This window comes from Sapajus apella, unplaced genomic scaffold (genome assembly GCF_009761245.1).
Source record: "Sapajus apella isolate SASKATOON/1434 unplaced genomic scaffold, GSC_monkey_1.0 scaffold17, whole genome shotgun sequence".
Classification (NCBI taxonomy): Eukaryota; Metazoa; Chordata; class Mammalia; order Primates; family Cebidae; genus Sapajus; species Sapajus apella.
The window spans coordinates 11,254,698-11,274,691 of NW_022436957.1; the positions used below are offsets into that span (position 1 = coordinate 11,254,698).

Genomic DNA, 19,994 nt, shown 5'->3' on the forward strand with positions numbered 1-19,994 from the left:
AGTCCCCTGCTATTCAGCACCAGCTCAGAAAAATTGAGGAACTGACAAAATCTGCTGAAAGGCTGGAGCACTATGGAAGGGATCAGTATATACCCCCAATTCAGGTCAGGGATCATTCATGAATTCCTGTACAAGTAGAGAGTGGTCAGACCCTTGGCAAAATGATAGATGGGCCAAGATTTTCCTCTTGAACCCTTCAACATGTATCTCTCCTCTTAAGCCCTTTCAGTCTTTAAAAGTTTCCAAGACAAAACCTCTCAACAAAAAATCTGATTTCTATTGGGTTGTGCCAAACTGGTGAAGGACCTATGTAAGCATGTGGTTAAGAGCACAAACCCTGGAGCCAGATAATTGAGTTAGAATCCCAGTTCTGTCACTTACTATATGTGTAACCCTAGGCAAGTTGCTAATCTCACTATGTCACAGTTCCCTATCTCATTAGGTTGTTGTGAGAATTCAACTGGACACATTTTACGTGTCTCCTCAGAGTTGCTAAGCCTCATTATAGCTTCTCTGCTCTTGGCCTCGTATGGAGACCTATAGGTGCCACCATTGTTGCAACTGTTGATATTGCCAGATGTCTTGGCCTCTCCTAGCTGACCGTCAAGTTCTGATATTGTCTTGACTGTCCTCTCAGTGGTGGGAGGTTCCAACAGCTCCAGAGTCTGGGCTTGACCCAACTGACCTACTGAGGCTCTGGATCCTGTCTTCATGCCAACACTTGGATAAAGATCCAAGCCATAGAATGGGACATGTGGCCTATTCAGAGGCTGTCTGTGGGGGCCAGGTGACACAAACCAGAAGGGCAGGGAATTAGCTCCCCATGGGGAAGCTTTGACCAAAGAGAAATGGAAGATGTTGGGCAACAAATTCTTGCTCCCTTAGAAAGTTCTGAGATACAGCTTTCTGAAAAGCCATCCTACATGGCCAAGCATCTATCTCACTTCCCTTCTCCTTCACTCCCACTGCCCTGGGATTGCAAATAATACTTAACTCTGGCTTTGTTTTCCAGAGAACCCAAGTTAAATCAGGATTAAAAGAATTGAGGCGGCCGAGCGCAGTGGCTCACACCTGTAATCCCAGCACTTTGGGAGGCCAAGGCAGTCAGATCACAGGGTCAAGAGATCGAGACCGTCCTGACCAACATGGAGAAACCCCGTCTCTACTAAAAATACAAAAATTAGCTGGGTGTGGTGGTACGTGCCTGTAGTCCCAGGTACTCAGGAGGCTGAGGCAGGAGAATCACTTGAACCCGAGAGGCAGAGGTTGCAGTGAGCAGAGATCTTGCCACTGCACTCCAGCCTGGCGATCAAGCGAGACTCTGTCTCAAAAAAAAAAAAAAGAAAAGAAAAAAGAATTGACAATATAAAGAACTCTCAGAACTTCACTGTCCAATACAGTCAACACTCATTGCATGTGGCTAGTCTGCACAGAGATGTGCTGCGAGTATAAAATACACAATGGATTTCAAAGACTTGATAGCAAAAAGTGTAAACTATCTCATGACAGTTTTGTATTGATTACATGTTGAAATATTTTGGATATATTGGATTAAATATGCTATTAAAATTAATCTTACCTCTTTTATTTTACTTTTTAAATGTTTACCGTGAAATTTTAAGCGACATGCTGCTTCCATTATATTTTTATTAGACAGCTCTGACTTAGAACTTAGCACCTCAAAAGCCCATAAAAGATGTTGGCCATTTTCATTTTCCGTCCCAAGAATTTCTAGAGATTTGCTGTCAGTAAAGACTAATGATAAAAGGGAATATGAGAGAAGAAAAGATAGATAAGGGAAAAGGAAATAAATATTTATTAAGTACACTCTATGTTGCTAGGCACATTAAATACCATACAAAAACCTCAAGGACTATATATTATCATCCCCACTTGGCAGATGAGGAAATAAAGGCTCTAAATAATTTTCCCAAGGTCACAGATGTATTAAACAATAGAGCTGAGATCTGAACCCAGGTCTGACTCCACAGCCTATGCTCCTTTCAATCCCTCATACTGTTGAAGGATGGACTCTAATGGCATAGTTTTAATAATGTGACAGTGAGATTTTCTGTCATATGCTGGAATTTTTAGAATCCCTTAAATCAGCCACATAGAAGGTCACCTACACCATCCAAGTTAAAAGCTGGTGTTAGACACAAATCTCTGTCTCTCTCTCTGGCCCTGGGTTCATGGAATTGAATTGCTATACACCATAATCCATGGCACAAGGTCATCATACATCCATGGGCACCCCTCTTGTTTTGTGTTATTTTACACCATCATTCCCCATCTCAAGCCCATTCCCCACTGGCTCTCAGTTGAGCATATGTAATGGACATCCTTCCAAACTACCCATACTGTATTTACTTAGATATATGAATGTCCTTGAAAATAAGTAGTATTGTGTGCTAAACTGCCCTCTTTTCTGATTTATTCTGCATTTTTTCCTGAGAGCTAATCATATAACTACAAGTGAATATAGCCCATTGCTTCTGGTGGACATACCATATTCCATCACATGTAAACACCATATTTCACTTATTCATTCTCTAAGTGGTGAATACCTACATCAACTCTGACTCTTTTCTACCACTCACAATGCTGGGATGACCACTGTCATATGTCTGCCTGGTGAAGTTTTGATGGAATAAATACTAGGAGTGAAATTTCTGGGGCAAACCCCATATGCAATGTTAGCTTCACTGAGTTATGTCAACTTGCTCTCTACAATGAACACAGCGACACTCACCTGCCAAACATGAAGTTTCCATTCTTCCCATCATGCCAGCACTTCACAGTACCCAACTTCATATTTTTTTCTTAATTTGAAGGGTGTCAAGTGGCAGCATATTATTTGAATTTCTATTTTTCTACATATTGGTGAGAGGAACATTTCTTCATATTCTTATCAGCCTTTCATACTCGAGAACAGGATTTTCTCAGGATCTGGTGCCTGGAGTTACCACCAACACAAGCAACTTTACACAAAGGCAGAAATGTCTCCCCCTAGGGAGTGGAGACAGTATGGATACATGGTTTTCTTCTCCCAACTATGTTAATGCCCTGGACTGACGAAGTACATCAATTTTCTGCAGATATAACTGCTCCAGGGCTTGGAGATTTGCTTGTGCAATAAAATTTCATGGAATCAAGGCTGGTATTGTGATAAATGTGTCTTTTATTACCTTTTGGGACTATTTCTAAAGTGAAACATATGAGAATTGAGGTTGAATGGATTCAAGTTTGGCAGACCTAATGGAGCCAAATCCAGTCTAGGGGAGGCAACTCAGGCTGCGATGCTCATAAAAAAAAAAGAGAGAGAGAATCCTTAGTCTACCCAAGCAAAGCAGGATTAAAACTGGATAAAGATGCTTTGGCATCTTATTTAGAATGTAATTTCAATTCTAATTTACTTTAATGTGATTTATAAGGGCAAGGGGTTTTAGATCAGAACTTTACTTTTGTCTGAGAAGTTTGATGATGGGAGAGGTTTATGTTCAAATTTGAGATATTTTAATATTTAGATAAAATGAATGTGCAGCCTAGAAGACAGATGTGCGTTGGTGTGAATTTAACAAAAACCTCTCTGTATTAATTTGCGATTGTTCTGGGGTAAAATTGATCTCAGAGAACAGAAGTTAGTTTTTGAGTGAGGGGGTCCACATTCATAAATTTCCTTGAGGAGGCAGTCATGGCTAAGCATCCGACTCCAATATGTTAATAGAACAAAATATCAGGGAATGTTGGAGGGAGCCTCCAGACCCCTCCCTAACATCCCCATGAGGCAATACTGCCAGCTGCTCTCTGCCTTTCTCACTAATCCCTGAGGGTGAGAGGGAGGCAGGAGGTGGGATCCAGCTGGTTAGGGTAATTCAAGGGATTGAGTATGCTCAGCTCAGGCCCTTCTGGGCTCTTTTTCTTTTTCTCTCTTCTTTTGCCAAGAGGTAAGCCTGCCTCTGAAGAAGATGGCTGTGACTGTACACCTCTGCCTGTACGTGGTTAATGAAGCGAGGGAAATATTAAGAAACCCAAAAGGTCTCAGATATGAGTCATGTGCTCTTATCTAGAGTTTACTGGGGAGAAAGATGATATTTGGATCCCTATGTGGCTAACTCCTCAGTCTCTCTCTTAATTCATTCTTAACTTGGAAGGGAAAGAAAGGAGTACAGGCATACCTTGTTTTATCACACTTCCTTTATTGTGCTTTGTAAATACATACATATATATATATGTATTTACAAATTGAAGGTTTGTGGTAACCCTACGCTGAACAAGCCTATTGGTGTCATTTTTGTAATAGCATGTGCTCACCTCACATCTGTGTCACATTTTGGGAATTCTTGTCATATTTCAACCTTTTCATTATCATTATATCTATTATCTGTGATCTTTGATGTTACTATTCTAATTGTTTTGATGTACCACAAACTGTGCCCACATAAGACAGTGAACTTAACTGATATATGTATGTTCTGACTGCTCCCCCCACTGGCTGTTCTCCGTAGCTCTCCCTTTCCTTGGGTCTCCCTGTTCAGAGACACAACATTGAAATGAGACCAATTAACAACCCCACAATGACCTCAAAGTGTTCAGGTGAAAGCAAGAGTCATAAGTCTCTCACTTTAAATAAAAAGCTAGAAATGATTAAGCTTAGTGAGGAAGGCATGTCAAAAGCTGAGGTAGGCCAAGAGCTGGCCTCTTGCACCAGTTAGCCAAGTTGTGAATGCAAGGGAAAAGTCTCTGAAGGAAGTTAAAAGTGCTACTCCAGCGAACACACAGATGATAAGAAAGCAAAACAGCCTAATTGCTGATATGGAGAAAGGTTGAGTGGTCTGGATTGAAGATCAAACTACCCACAACATTCCCTTAAGCCAAAGTCCAATCCAGAGCAAGATCTTAACTTTCTTCATTTTTGTGAAGGCTGAGAGAGGTGAGGAAACAGCAGAAGAAAAGTTAGAAGGTAGCAGAGGTTGGTTATTGAGTTTTAAGGCAAGAAGCCATCTCCATAACATAAAAGTACGAGGTAAAGTAGCAAGTACTGATAGAGAAGCTGCAGCAAGTTATCCAGAAGATCTACCTAAGATCATTCATGAAGGTGGCTACACTAAACAAGAGATTTTCAATGTAGACAAAACAGCCTTATATTGAAAAACAGATTCCATCTATGACTTTCATAGCTAAAGAGAAGTTGATGCCTGGCTTCAAAGCTTCAAAGGACAGGCTGACTCTCTCTTGTTAGGGGTTAATGCAGCTGGTGACTTTAAGTTGAAGCCAAAGCTCATTTACCATTGTGAAAATCCTGGGGCCCTTAAGAATTATGCTAAATCTACTCTACTTGTGTTTTAGTAATGGAACAACAAAACCTGAATGAAAGCTATTCTGTGTACAGAATTGTTTGCTAAATATTTAGGTCCATTATTGAGCCCTACTATTCAGAAAAAAATTATTGCTTTAAAAAATATTACTGCTCATTGACAGTGCATTTGGTCAACCAAGAGCTCTGATGAAGATGTACAAGTTTAATGTTGCCTGCTAACAAAACATCCATTTAGCAGCCCATGGATCAAGGAGTAATTTCAACTTTCAAGTCTTCTTATTTCAGTCTTGAAAGTCAAAATGACTCCTTATTATAATTAATCATAATATTAATAATTCACATACCATAATTTAATTGATAATAATCAATTTTTATTAATAATTATAATTATTATAAATTTCATAAGGCTATAGCTGTCATAGATAGTGATTCCTCTAATGGATCTGGGCAAAATGAACCGAAAACTTTCTGGAAAGGACTCACTGCTCTAGATATCATTAAGAATATTCATGATTCATGGAAGGGGATCAGAATATTAATATTAATAGGAGTTTTGTAAAAGTTGATTCCAACACTAATGGGTGATTTTAAGGGGCTCAAGACTTCAGTGGAAGAAGTCACTGCAAATATGGTGGAAATAGCAAGAGAACTAGAATTAGAAGTGAAGCCTGAAGATGTGACTGAATTGCTACAAGCTCATGATAAAACCAGTAGATGAGGAGATGATTCTTAAGGATGAGCAAAGAAAGTAGTTTCTTGAGAAGGGATCTCCTGGTGAAGATGTTGTGAACATTGTAGAAATGACAACAAAAGTTTTAGAATATCACATAAACTCAGTTGATAAAGCAGTGGTAAAGAGGATTGACTCCAATTATGAAAGAAGGTCTACTGTGGGTAAAATATAATCAAACAGCATTACATGCTACAGAGAAATCTTTCATGAAAGGAAGAGTCAATCAATGCAGCAAACAACACTGTTGTCTGATGTAAAGAAATTGCCATAGCCAACTGACCCTTCAGCAACCACCACTCTGATCAGTCAGCAGTCATCAACACTGAGAGAAGACTCTCCATTAGCAGAAACATTAGGATGTGCTGGAGGTTCACATGATCATTAGCATTTTTCAGCAAAAGTATTTTTTTAATTAAGCTATGTATTTTTTTAGATATAATGCTATTGTACATTTAACAGACTACAAAATAGTGTAAACATAACTTTTACATGCACTGGGAAGCCAAAAAATTGTGTGATTCGCTTTATTGCAATATTCCCTTTATTACAGTGATCTGGAACTGAACCCACGATATCTCTGAGGTATGCCTATGTTATCTTCTGGCCTTCTCAACCTCAACTCCCTACATTTGACTTCCAGTGAATTCTCGGCCCTCTTCAATAAACTTGTCTGCTTTTGTTTGTCTGACAGACTTTGTCAGTTGAAGCCTATGAAAAGAGCTGGGCGTGGTGGCTCACGCCTGTAATCCCAGCACTTTGGGAGGCTGAGGTGGGTGGATCACCTGAGGTTGGGAGTTCGACACCAGACTGACCATCATGGAGAAACCTTGTCTCTACTAAAAATGCAAAAAATATTAGCCAGGAGTGGTGGCACATGCCTGTAATCCCAGCTACTCTGGAGGCTGAGGCAGGAGCATCACCTGAACCCGGGAGGCAGAGGTTGCAGTAAGCCGAGGTCACACCACTGCACTCAGTCTGGTAAATAAGAGTGAAACTCTGTCAAAAAACAAACAAACAAATAAAAAACTTATGAAAATACTCAATGACAGTCACCAGAACTCTTGCTGAAAACTTCTCTTGGACTGACAAGTAACAGATGGCCTCAAATCCATATCTGATGCTGGAAAAATCCACTAGCCAAGTCTTGGTAGTTACTTAGAGACACTCAAAGTCTCCTAAGGCAGACAAAGACATAGGTGGGTATTGACTCCTGACAAGCACAGCTGCCCCAGTCAGGAGTGGAGGCTGCTGAGGAAAAGAATCTGGCTGGGGGACTCAACCAGCAGAAATCCTAATGCAACAGAGACAGGGAGCAGTTTACAAGAAATCTCTTTGGTGGAGACAGGGTGGAAAGGCCCCAAAATCAATGTTAAAGGAGCCAAGATGGTGTAGAAATGGTGTTGGGTTATTTTTCTTCCTCCTTTCACTGCCCAGCTCTCCCTTCGTCCTGTATATCACTTTTTTTGTAACTCAAGAATAACATATGGGGGTGGAAGGAGGGGTGGGGAAGCCAGCATTGTTCTTAGAGCCCAGAGATGAAAAGGATGTTAATCAGAGGCAGGTGCTTGAAGGCAGTGGGACAGAAGAGCCTTGTTCTGGACTTCAAAATGGCTTCCTTTAAAAAGTGGCATTTAAATTTCTCTAATTGCTATTTATAGTTGATCTAGGGTAGAAAAATTATGACCATCATGGTTTCCTTCCATAATGTTAAAAATGATCATCTATATGAAAACAAAGAGAGCAAGGGGGCTTTAAGGTTTTATGAAAAAGAGGTAAATTTTCATTGTTTTATTCCTCAACAAACCTGGAGGAGCCAGACCTTAATCAGTCCATATTGTATTTCAAACATAACAGCCATATTCTCAATACAAAATACTCCAATAGATGGCATTGTGAGAGCATTGTGTTTGTGGAATTCTGTTTTAGTTTTGTTGGCTTGGGGAGGGAGGTAAAAGGCAAAGAATGCAAAAGAGCAACTAGCCCAGGTGAAATGTCATCAGTATATTCGATACTTCTAAAGACAAAAGAGAATAAACTCGAAAAGTTTAAAAAAACTAAGAGAGACAGACACATATAAATTACCAGACAAATTTTACATAGGAGAAACAAGAACTTTTCTAATTTTCATACTTACAAAAATGACCGTGTGTTTTGAAGGCCTTCTTAAAGCATTAATTTATGCTGCTGAACACTGTTTCACACTCATGCTGTCTCCTTCTGCACTATCTAGACCAGGGGTGGCCAAGATGGATTCCCTGGGCCACATGAAGAAGAATTGCCTTGGGCCACACATAAAATACACTAACGCTAATGATAGCTGATGAGCTAAAAAAAAAAAAAAAAAAAATCGCAAACAAAAATCTCATAATGTTTTAAGACAGTTTACGAATTTGTGTTGGGCCACATTCAAAGCCGTCCTGGGCCGCGAGTTGAACAAGCTTGCTCTAGACATTCCACCTTTCTTCGCCAGGTCGGTTTTCTCTTTAGACTTAGGCCTGCTTTTCTTGTACCCCAGATTGGGCTAAGCCTCCTCCTCTGCTTTCCCATTAGCCTGCCATATTTTCTAGTGTGCTGACTCACCACAGTATACTCATGTTATCAGTTGATATGTCTGTCCCTTCAATTGCATCCCTCCAGCTCCCTGATCTTTTCACCTTTTCCCCTCATACCTCTATAGGGTCTTGCACACAGTTGGCCCTCAGTGCATGTTTGCTCAACTGAGCTATAGTATCAGTTACTTCACCTCATCTTACTAAGACAAAGGAATACTGAACAGTCCCTGGATCTGCAATGGATGGCAAAAATGATTCTCTGTGATTTTAAGACCAGAACATGCTATTCCTTTAATAGTTGCTATCAATTATTTAGAGCTCATATGAGTTGAAATGTCTAAATACTTGGCTATCTTGAAGTACCTATACCTATCCACAGAGTAGAATTCTCTTCCAAAACAGATTTATTGAGATATAATTTACATACTATAAACTTCTAATGCTTCCAGTAATCAGAATTTTATCTGAACCTGAATTTGCTGAACACATTTGAGTGTGATTTTGATCAAATTATTCAAAAGCTATGATGATCCCAAGGATTTCTGCTTTAGTCAAAATAAACTACTGTGTTTGCAGCTATCAACAGCATAGCTTTATATATGCTGATCCCAGTTTTAAAAATACTGACATCCACTTCATTTATATCCATAAGAGCTCAGCTTTTAATGCAACATGCAAGAGCCTCAAGACAGCTCTCTGAAGCTGCCCTGTTATATTTTTCTGTGGTTAGAAAAAATATGTAATGTGTTCCTGGGAAAAGACATACTATATTCTAAAAGGACAAGTCTTGATGTCCATAGAAGTGATTACAATAATATGCTAAAGTGACCACTAACCTTTACTGAAGGTGATACCTTGGGTTTTTAAAATAGATTTTATTATGCTCTTAGTCTAAATTTCCCTGCTAAGTTACAATCCTAATCACTAGGGCCAACAATGTATGAATGCCACAGGGTGTTACTTCTGGTTTAAAAGTGCACCTATCCACTCTTCATTCACTGGCAGGAGAGGGCTTGTCACCACCAATGGAATGTAATTCCTAGAGATTAGGTCAGCAGGGACATCTTGAATGAATAAGAACATCTGGCACCCTTTGTGCACACCAAGAATGGTATTTCTGGGGTGAGTGGGCTATCCTGGGCAAGAGCAAGCTTTTGTACAGCTGATTTGAGTAGATCCTGACCACTGTTTATTTGCACATTCCTAACTGCAAATGAAGTGCCAACTATGGCTGCCTACCACAGGACAAGTTCTTTGAAGTTGCTGGGTACATTTCTTTGGTGTCTTCCTATTTACTAAACAAGACTAACAGACCTAATTGTGCCTATTCTCAACAGCGAATCCAAGCCAAGTTTTGCACTTGTCTGTGGAATGTTGCTGATCATCTGCTCAGGCTACATGGCCTGTGGCAGGCCTGTCCCATAGAATGAACTGCTTCATGAAACCTGAGATGAGCTGGACTGCATATAGTATGCTGGGGAGGCCACTGCACCTTAACCTCCTGCCCTACTATTTAAAACCTTGGGAAAGAAAGATGCAAGAATATGCATACAACAAACGTCAGCCTTAAGCAAAATCCAGAAGTAAACAAACTTGGGTTTTTCTCCATCCTAATATTTTGCATCATTTCCTTCCTCTTGCCCTGCCACAACTCCACAAGTATCTGGTTGCCCATGCAGCCTGCATCAGGACGCCTAGTTACTGCACTCTTACTATTCAAGTCATTATACAAGCCATTACAAGACGTGATCCCTGCCCAATCTTCCTTTCCTTCCCTTGCTCCATGCACACAAGCGGAACTGATTCTCCCTATTCTGGAGTATCATGAGATTTTCACATACTGCTGTTTTCATGTTTCCTGTGTCACATGATACTTCTGCTGTTTGCTGGTTTCTCTCCCCACCTAGACTGTGAGCATTTTTGAGGACAGTGGTTGTATCTTATCAACATTGTATCTCCAGGGAACTGCATGATGTGCACACAGCAGGTGCCTAATAGGAATCACAGAGAAATGGGACATGTAAATTAAATGCCATCGGCCCAAATATCTCATTCATTATGAAGATGGAATGGCTGTGTGGATCTGGGCAGAAGTTGAAATGCTTGTTGGCCAGGGCAGCCGAGAAGGCTGCGCCAAAGAGAGGGGACCTGGATTGGACCTTGGTGCATAGAAACAAGGAGATGAAGATGGAGAAATCCTCAACTCCTTTTTTCAGTATTTTGCAGAATTTTCTCCCCAAATGTTCTGCTTCCTCCCTTGTCCTGTGTCAAAAAGAGACCAGGAAGCTTTCTGGTTTATGTGGATATTTCCTTTACTTTCTCCCCCTATCTCTCCATTAAAATATAGTTATTGAATGTCTTAAAAGGGGAATTTAGCCAGAATTCAATAGAGTGATTACGAATTTTTTAGGTGGAACTTTTTAAAGCACCTCTCATAGCATTTAATTAAATATGAACCATAAAAAAATCAATGGAAATAATTGGTGGAGAATGGAGTTGTTATAAGAAAGAAACATAAATTGCATCATAAAAATCTTGTACTCCTAAAATGATCAAATCATATTATTTCCAGAAACTGCCTCAAGGAAATAATGGCCATCCACAGTTTTAAAATGTCTATTTAATGTTGAATTTAACATTGAATGTTACAGCATTTTTCTTAGCTCTTTGATATTTGTATCCATTTTTCTTATACTGAAAATCTTGATTTCTAGAAACATTAACAAATGTACTCATTTGTATTATTTCATCATATACATTAACTTGTTATAAAATTATAAACCAACACTAACAACAAAAAGTAGAGAGTAAAGTTTAAAGTATTTTTGCTGTTCATCTTTAGAATATATCCCACTAAAATGTACAGCCAGGAAATCATGTTTAAAAGCCCTTCAAATAAATGTTTTCTCTGTGTGGCTATGTTGCCAATATATTTACACCAATTTTAGCTTCTTCACTTGTTTCTATTTGTTTTTTAAGGCTTGTTTCTTTTTTCTTTTCTAGTTTAACCTGATATTTTACATATGTAAGCTTTTCTATCTTTCAAAAGTAAAAATTAAAAGATAAGTTTCAGGTCCATCCGTATCCCTGCTACCCTCATCCCAAAGGGAACATTTGTTAAATATCCAGTTTTTAAATGATCACAGAGTGCTCTGACTTATAAATACAATAAACTAAAAGAGAGGTCTTTGGAAGGGAGAATTCCTTCCCAAGAAAGTGTTATTTGCCCTTTGCTTGCTCTCTGGGACAGCTGGAGCCTGTTTACTGAAGCTCCCTTTGTCAGAAACCCAGTGCCCCTCTCACGCTCTCTGCCATGAGGAGAATATCTGCTATTTTTTTTTTCGAGCCAGATCCATGAACTTGCTGAAATATTTCAAAGGAAAAAAAAAAAAGTGTGTGTATATGTTACCTGTTTCCAGGATTTAACAGGTTTTTTTTTTTTAAAGTTATTTTGAAATATTGTTCTCTGGAGCTTGAGAAGAAAAGAGCGGCCTCCTGTGGGAAAAGCCCAGCTCTCTCCACGTCAAACAGTGGACAGGAGAAAATGCAGGAAGGGAGGTGAGGGAGGAGCTCCTTAAATGTGCCCAATATAATCAAAGAAGTCAAATTTCCCCGAAACAGAAAATGTTCTGAGTTTACTAAGATGCAAAACTGTTTTAAGTTTACCTTCCAGTATTCTGATTGCCCAAAAACCACTGCCATTTGGATGTACTATAAAAGTATTTCCCTAAAAGCCACATAAAATATATTTTTAATCAAGTTAAGGTAGAAGGAATACTGACAAAATTGCATTTTGGTGATCAAGTGTTTCAAATAACATCCGGCCCCTAAAAGTTTCTTGGATGAAAACAAAACCTGGAGAATGTCATGGGCAGCTATTTCTCTCTAGTTCTGGTATAGGAAAAATTGTGCATGTTCACTAGTGGCTGGTTGTAGCGAGGAGACTCCATCAGCTCTTCAAATCACTGGGGATTATTACAGGCTTGATTCTAAATTACTTGTCAACCCACAACCAACACAGGCTGATTAGTGGGCGGGTTCCTTGTTGCCTAGGAGAGAATTGCCCGAGGGACATGGGGTCTTCCAATGCTCGTAGAGCTAAACCACGTCAAGGGAGGGGAGATACCCACAAGAAATGCCTAGAAAACTGGTAAGTATATCCACTATTCTGAAGCTCAAGCCGTGCCCTAAAAAGTCACATGGAAAAAGCTAAAGTAGACAAGAAGACACCTGCCTATAGACTCCAAAGGGGAACCACAAGCCTCTGAACCTCTGTTCACCATTATTGTCACTGCTTGAAAAAACCTGCAAGAACAATTTGGGTCCTGCAAAACAGTCCATATTTAAAGAAAAAAAATCAATCTGGTTTTTATTTCCTTACTTCCTAATCCCTTAAACAGTTTATTTTAAGATATAACTTAGCTAATTTTACTGTTCTCTTAACTTAATAAGATTGTTTTAAACTTATTTCAATCATTCTTAATCCCTATATTGTCTATCTTCTTACTACTTTACCTTCATTTCTCTTTTTCTAGTATCCATGTATACTTTAATAATTTCATTTATTCATTTGAAAATATTTATTGATCATCTTTTATGTCTCAGGCATTGTTTCTGGTGCTAAGTCCACAGTGGTAAGATCTGAGTGAATTAGATGAGACGTTTAGTAGACTTTCTTGAAAATTAAAATTTTTAAAATTTGGTTATCATCCAACACATGAATATACAGACTGCCCATCAGAAAAAAGATGATTTTGGTTACATTTGTAGGCCACACGAAAACTGCCCCAATATTTTGTATGGAAGTGAAAATAGCAACCACTTATAGAGGGCTTACTCTGCACCCAAGTCTTTACAAGTAATAGCCAACTTAATCCTCCCAGCAACCCTCTGAGCTGGGTCATTATAATCTCCATTTTACAGACAAGAAAACTGAGGCACAGCAATCTTAAGTGACTTCTTCAGAGTGAGTCATTGGTGAGCTGGCCTTGAACCAAGGCCATCTGGTTCCAGATTGCCTTTCTCTAACCCCAGTGGGGCTGAGGCCTCCTCAAGGTTTGCTTCTGACAACATTTAGAGCAGCAGGACACAAGTAGAGGCAGGTTTTTGGAAAAAGAATTGTGTTCCAAAGACAGCTGGCAATAAATATTGCTGATTGGTTGGCTGATAAGGATGGAATGGGGTTTGGAGAATTTCATACCCTCATGAAATAAACATGTGATTTTGACCTTTCAAAAGTGACAGGAACTATTCAAACTATCCCATTTTAATCTTTTCACCCTGTTCACCCTTCACTTTAGACCATACTGTCCTAGCAGAATCTTGTTCTGCCTTGGCTTTCCAAGGGCTGAATAAATGCTCAGACACATACAGCCTGGGAAACAGGCATACTGCTACCCTTGGTAGTATCAAAAAGACACTTCTGCTGCTCATAAAAGCAACAGTATCCTATACAATACACCCCCTCACCTTTTTTGTGGCTGTCGGGACTGAGTTCCAGAAAAGCTAAATAAGATTTGCCAAAATCCACAGTACTAGATCATTTGACATCTTCTATAGGAGCTTAATCAAATGATTCCTCAAGATGGGTAAACTTCTGTGTCTTGGATCCCATGCCCATTATGGAAGTTATAAAGAGTGGTCCTTAGACCACAGTACTGGCATCACCTGGGAGCCTGTTAGAAATGTAGACTCTTAGATCCCACCTCAGATGTACTGAATCACTCTTCATTTTAACAAGACCCTCAGGTAATTCACCTGAATGTTAAAGTTAAAGAAATGCTGGAATGGTCACTAATTCCATTTTCCAGATATTTTAGTTGCAGAGATGGAAGTTGTTGTTGATGCTGTACTGGCTATAAACACATTAATCTCTTGAAAGATATATTCTCAGCCTCACCTTGTAATTTAACTTAAAATTATCTTCCTGATGCAAAACAATCTTCAGTTTCTTTTTATGGTAGGTCTAGACTGTAAGACCCAGTTATTCCTTGTTGATCAGATATTATGGCTTCAGATGTGCAAAACTGTTTCTTATGAGACCCACAAAGAAATGGCCAGTTGCTCTCCATCTTTAATATGACTCTCACTGGTGTTCTTTCTTGAGTGCAGGTTAATAACCTTTCTCAAATCACAGCAAATCCTTTTAGCTTAGATGGCAGACATAAATCTCAGCCCAGCTCCTGTTCAAGTTATCAAAAAGTAATCAAAATAATAACTGCCACTTATGTGGTGCTTACAATGTGTCTGGCACTATTCTGAGAGTTTAATGTACAAAAAGTCACTTAATCTTCACAAAAACCCCTATTTTATAGATGAGACACTGAGGTACAGAGAAGTTAACAGGCTTGCCCAAGGCCACACAGCTAGTTCATGGTAGGGATTCTAACCCAGGCATTCTGTCTCCAGAGTCCATGCTGGTAACCACTGCACCACACTGCCTCTTGAAATCCAAAATAATGCTGCCCACGGTTCCAAGAGGCCTTTTTATCAAAATGCACTCATAAGAAAGACTGATCATTTACTTAGGAGAATATAATTCACTCCAGAGATTTACTTAACAAAAAGAAATAATAGAAGCTGGCAGATAATTACACTATTTTACAAAGTAAAAACATTACCTCTGGTCTCTAATCCTTGGTTGTGATTACAAGACCACATGGTCTGCTGTTTGAAAGTCCTTTACTGGCTTAAACCTTAAATTGCCTTATGATTTCTATAAATGAGAAGTAGTTGTAAACTCTAAGGATTCATGATATCACTGGCATTGCTAATCTATTAAATCACTGGTCTGATTTCTCTTTTGAGCTGCCAACAGCTCAACTCTTTTTCTAAATCAAATCTTATGGACAATTACAATATACAAAATCGGGCAAAGTCTTGTGTTTTGGTTGAAGCAGAGGGGAGCTTCTTGCCCTCTACTATCCATCTCAGTATCCCCTAAAGGTATGTCCCTAAAACTTCAGGGTCCTGGAAACAGGAAAGGAAAACACCATGTTAGACAGAGTGAGTGGCTTCATATATGTATTAATTCAGCTCCCTTTAGCTCTGCCTGATACTATACCCAACAACATCTTTTGCTGCTACACCTGGAAGTCCTCAAAGGCTCTTAACCCTCTTCTGCAGAGCTTAAGGGAAGGAAACTCTTTACAAACAGCTGAAAAGGGCACTCATTGACCAATGTTTGGCAAAACAGAAACGAGTCACATAAACATAACAAAGGGTTTTTTCCAATGGCAAAATAAGCAATAGGTCTGCCAGGGATGTGGACAGCAGTCAGATATGCTTAATTTTGTGAACTTTCATTTTTTGTTGTTCAATTACTTTGTTTGCACTAGAAACACACAACAAAACAATCCATATACCTAGGCAGGGTATAGGTTAAAACAAAAACAAAACTTTGGTTATAGTTCAGGAAATACAAAAACTGGTAAGTCCCAACCAATAACCATGAGCAATCTATTAACCATCCCATGAATCCCATTGAGTGGCTGGTTAGCAGCCACTGCCAAACCATTATCCCTGATGGTGCACATCAAAAAATTAAAATTTACACAAGTTAGTTTTAAATAGCTTTAAGTGCTGGTTGTCCCTGGGAGAATGGCAAAGTAACTCCCATTATCTTGATGCCCTCAGTGCGATGTGCCATGTGTAGTACCCGATGTCAAGGCTTCTTCCAGATCCCCTCAGATCCCTTTAACCATTTCTGTGCCTCCACCTCAAAGTTAATGGCCATAATCAATGGCCATTGGGTAAAGGAGCCTGAAAGCCCAGCTCCCTTGCCAGGGATGGGATCGGACATCTCTGAGGCATGTTGATCTTCTAAAGTCCCTTGCAGGATAAAGCTAAAGCCACCCTCTTCAAGACTTTGCCCGAGATGGCAGCCTTGCTTCACTTCCTCCCCTACCTCAACCTGATTCGTTCTACTGTTCTCCTTGGAACACTTACTTAAAAATCACTTGCATGGAATCCTCATCTCAGGGTCTGCTTCTGGGAAACTCCACCTAAGAGAGCACACTACCCAGCTTGCCCTTACCTCAAATTGATTAGTATGAGGAATCTTATTCTCCCCAGGAGCAGTTCTGGTGTGCAATTAACTCAGCATTTGCCACACCCCTTTCCTCCCACAAATATATCCATAATCTTTAGTCTAAATTGATTTATTTGATCAAAAGGATGAAACTCTAAACCCAAATAGTATAAAGTCCCAGTTGAAAAACATGTACAGGGCATGTCATGTATGGGTTAGACAAATTGTCAAGTTAAAATTTAAAAATACTTTCTGGAATGTAGTAGTGTGCTTTCCTTATATTACTAAGCTGGGCATAAGTAATTTATATAAATCTTTGTGGAGTTTGGTCTTGCTTGTTGGTTGTTTCTCAAAGGTAGCAATCCTGCAGTACTAAGCAGCTATAACTTAAAGCATAAAATTGCACTATAAGGGAAAGGAATTAGACTAAATCAGCACATATATTAAGACACACTTTGAAAATTGCTCTTTGACCAAACTTTATATGATCTTGCTTTCTTGTAATTTTCCTAACTCTACGGGTTTGTATGCAGCAAAAATTTCTAGGTTATCTTAGGTTGCACTTACTCTGACACTTACGAATCAAGTCCAATCCCATGGGACATGAATTTTGGTAAACCTAGTGAGAGCTGACAACCCAGAAGGGGCCAGTCTTATGTCACTGCACGCCTCAGGTTTAATAGACAAAATAGCCTGGCTTACCTTTATTCCCAGAGCTTCTCCAGAAATGACAGCAACTGTCACGCCATCCTTACTGGGTTTAGGGATTTGTTCACTTTTCAGTTCCTGGTACTGAGGCTCCACCATTTTCTCTGAGCTCCTCAAATTAACCCACAGTTGTAGGCCATGGGCTGGCTCCTCTGAGCAAGGCATCTCGGCGTGCAGAATGCCCCGGCCTGCGGTCATCCACTGCAAATACCAAACCAACAAGAAGGAAAGTAACCAAGCTCTTAATCAGTCTACAGGTGGAACGATTACAACACCATCACTAAGTGAGGCATCTTACAGGTGCTGCTGTCAGAGCCCCCGGGTATTGAGAGGAATAATAAACATCAGTGACAATTGCTGGGGCCCTTTCCAATTTTGCAAATGCTTCCTGTGCTTCCTCATTTGAAGTCAACACATCGGAACTGGAATTCCTACAAGTGGAAGAATCTTCCCTTTGACATCATTGAGTCTTAGATTAAGCTCTAAGATGGGGAGTTGCAGGAAGATAGTATACTGGGCTGTGTTCCCAGGAGATACAGCTTGAGAAGTGAAAAAAGCAGGACTGGGCTGGGGGAGAAGCCGACCAGTAATGCAGTTACTACAGAGGCTTTAGCCAATCCAACGGAGAGTTCTAGAGTTGAAAAGAACCCTCAGAATTGTTTCAACTTGAGACAGTATGGCCAAGTTTTCATATCCCCATATCAGCAAATCATTGACTGTAGGCCATCCCCAAGTAGAAAGCACAATTTTGGGAAAGGCAATTTCCTGCTGCAGAGGTCAGTTCCTAGGGAGGGAAGCAGCTGTGAGCCATCAGCAGCCAGTGTTCCCAGACACTGGAGGATAAATCTGTGGACCTAAAGATATATTTGGAGGTCCCCAGTATCCACTATACTGTGGGTAGTTAACTTGTGTCTCTACTTGCTCAGTTCCAGTAATGGAACCCTCACTACTTAGAGAAATAATTATTGCCTCCACTGTTGTGCAGATTCTTCAAGGGTTTGTTCATTTCTTTATTAAGAGAAGATTAGGGGCTAGCCCCAAAGACTAAATCTCAGAATCTGGGGATGAAGGTATGAACATCATAGATGCATTTCCTACCTGTCTTAGTTTGAGTTCTCCCACAGAAGTTCCTGAGACAAAGACATGTGCAGGTTGTTTATTTGGAAAGTGATGCCAAAAGCACAAGTGAGAGGGTAGGGAAGAGTGAGACAGGCAAGAGAGAATGCCAAAAAGAGTTGTTAATGAGAAGGTTACATCTGTGGACATCCGGAATTCAATCCCACTGGGAACCATATAGGTACATTCAAATTATTGTATGGAGAAGACGGGAAGCTAGGGTATTTAGACTCCAATTCCCATCCTTCACTGACCAAGAGTTCCCATGGGACTGTTAAATCACTGACACATATGGTCTGCCCAATACATGGGCTGGAGAAAGCCCTCAGACAGATTAGCAGCACTTGAGATGGTCCTGTGCACATACAGGGACTGTCACCACCTGAACTCACAATTGGGCCTAGGGGATATGAGGAAGGCCATCAACAGCATCTTCCACACAGCCCTCGTCAGGGGAAAAATCCTTAGACAAACAAAGACATGCATAATTATTGCCATTATAATTGTGCTTGGCACTTTGAAGAATGACAGTGTTCTGTGGCACACGAAGATCCAAACAAGGAGTAAGAATTAGCCAGGGGAAGGGGAAGAGGAAGAAGATTCCACAGAAAGGTATCAGCATGTGAAAAAGACTCTGAGACAAGAATGAACATTATTAGTTGAAGGATCTAAAAAAAGGCCAATGCATACTTTAAAGATTTTTTTCTTCCACGAAGTCTAGATGTCCCTCTACTCCCATTTGAAAAGGCTTGTTAAACCTTCTAATGTAGGAGTTGGCAAACTACAGTCTGATGGCCCAATCTAATCTGCCACCTGTTTTTGTAAAGGTTTATTGGCACATGGCCATGCCCATTCATTGAATACTATCTATGTCTGTTTTCATGCTGCAATGACAGAGTCTGGTAGCGGCAACAGAGACCATATGGCCCCCCAAAGCCCATTTGCCCTTTATAGAAAAAATGTGTCGACCCCGCTCTAATGCAGTATAAGGTACACCTAAACACCCTCTTATGCTGCATTTCTTCTGTCTAATGACAGCTATTGGTGTCCCTCAAAGACATCCTCCCATTTTTAAGCATTTTCCTTTTCCCTTAACAGTTCATTTCTTCATGTTTTCAATACCTTGGTTACCTCTTTAGATATGAGCTAGTTTGGCAATACCTTACTTAAAATGGCCCACATATTAGATTTGGAAGGGGAGAACAGGTCTCTCTTTCCATCCTCACCATTTACTAGCTCTGAGGCCATGGGCATCTGCTTTTAAAAACATCTTTAAGGCCGGGCGCGGTGGCTCACACCTGTAATCCCAGCACTTTGGGAGGCCGAGGCGGGTGGATCACGAGGTCAAGAGATCGAGACCATCCTGGTCAACATGGTGAAACCCCGTCTCTACTAAAAATACAAAAAATTAGCTGGGCATGGTGGCGCATGCCTGTAATCCCAGCTACTCAGGAGGCTGAGGCAGGAGAATTGCCTGAACCCAGGAGGTGGAGGTTGCGGTGAGCCGAGATCGCGCCATTGCACTCCAGCCTGGGT

The 19,994-nt window shown here is 40.2% G+C and overlaps 1 protein-coding gene across 1 annotated transcript in view; it reads right to left on the reverse strand.

Moving 5' to 3' along the window:
* PIR (pirin) overlaps positions 1 to 19,994 on the reverse strand; it is a 120,663-nt gene that overhangs the window by 52,183 nt on the left and 48,486 nt on the right. The window contains exon 6 of the mRNA XM_032285962.1: positions 17,337 to 17,543. Coding sequence (XP_032141853.1) covers positions 17,337 to 17,543 — 207 coding nt within the window. The remainder of the gene's footprint in view (positions 1 to 17,336; positions 17,544 to 19,994) is intronic.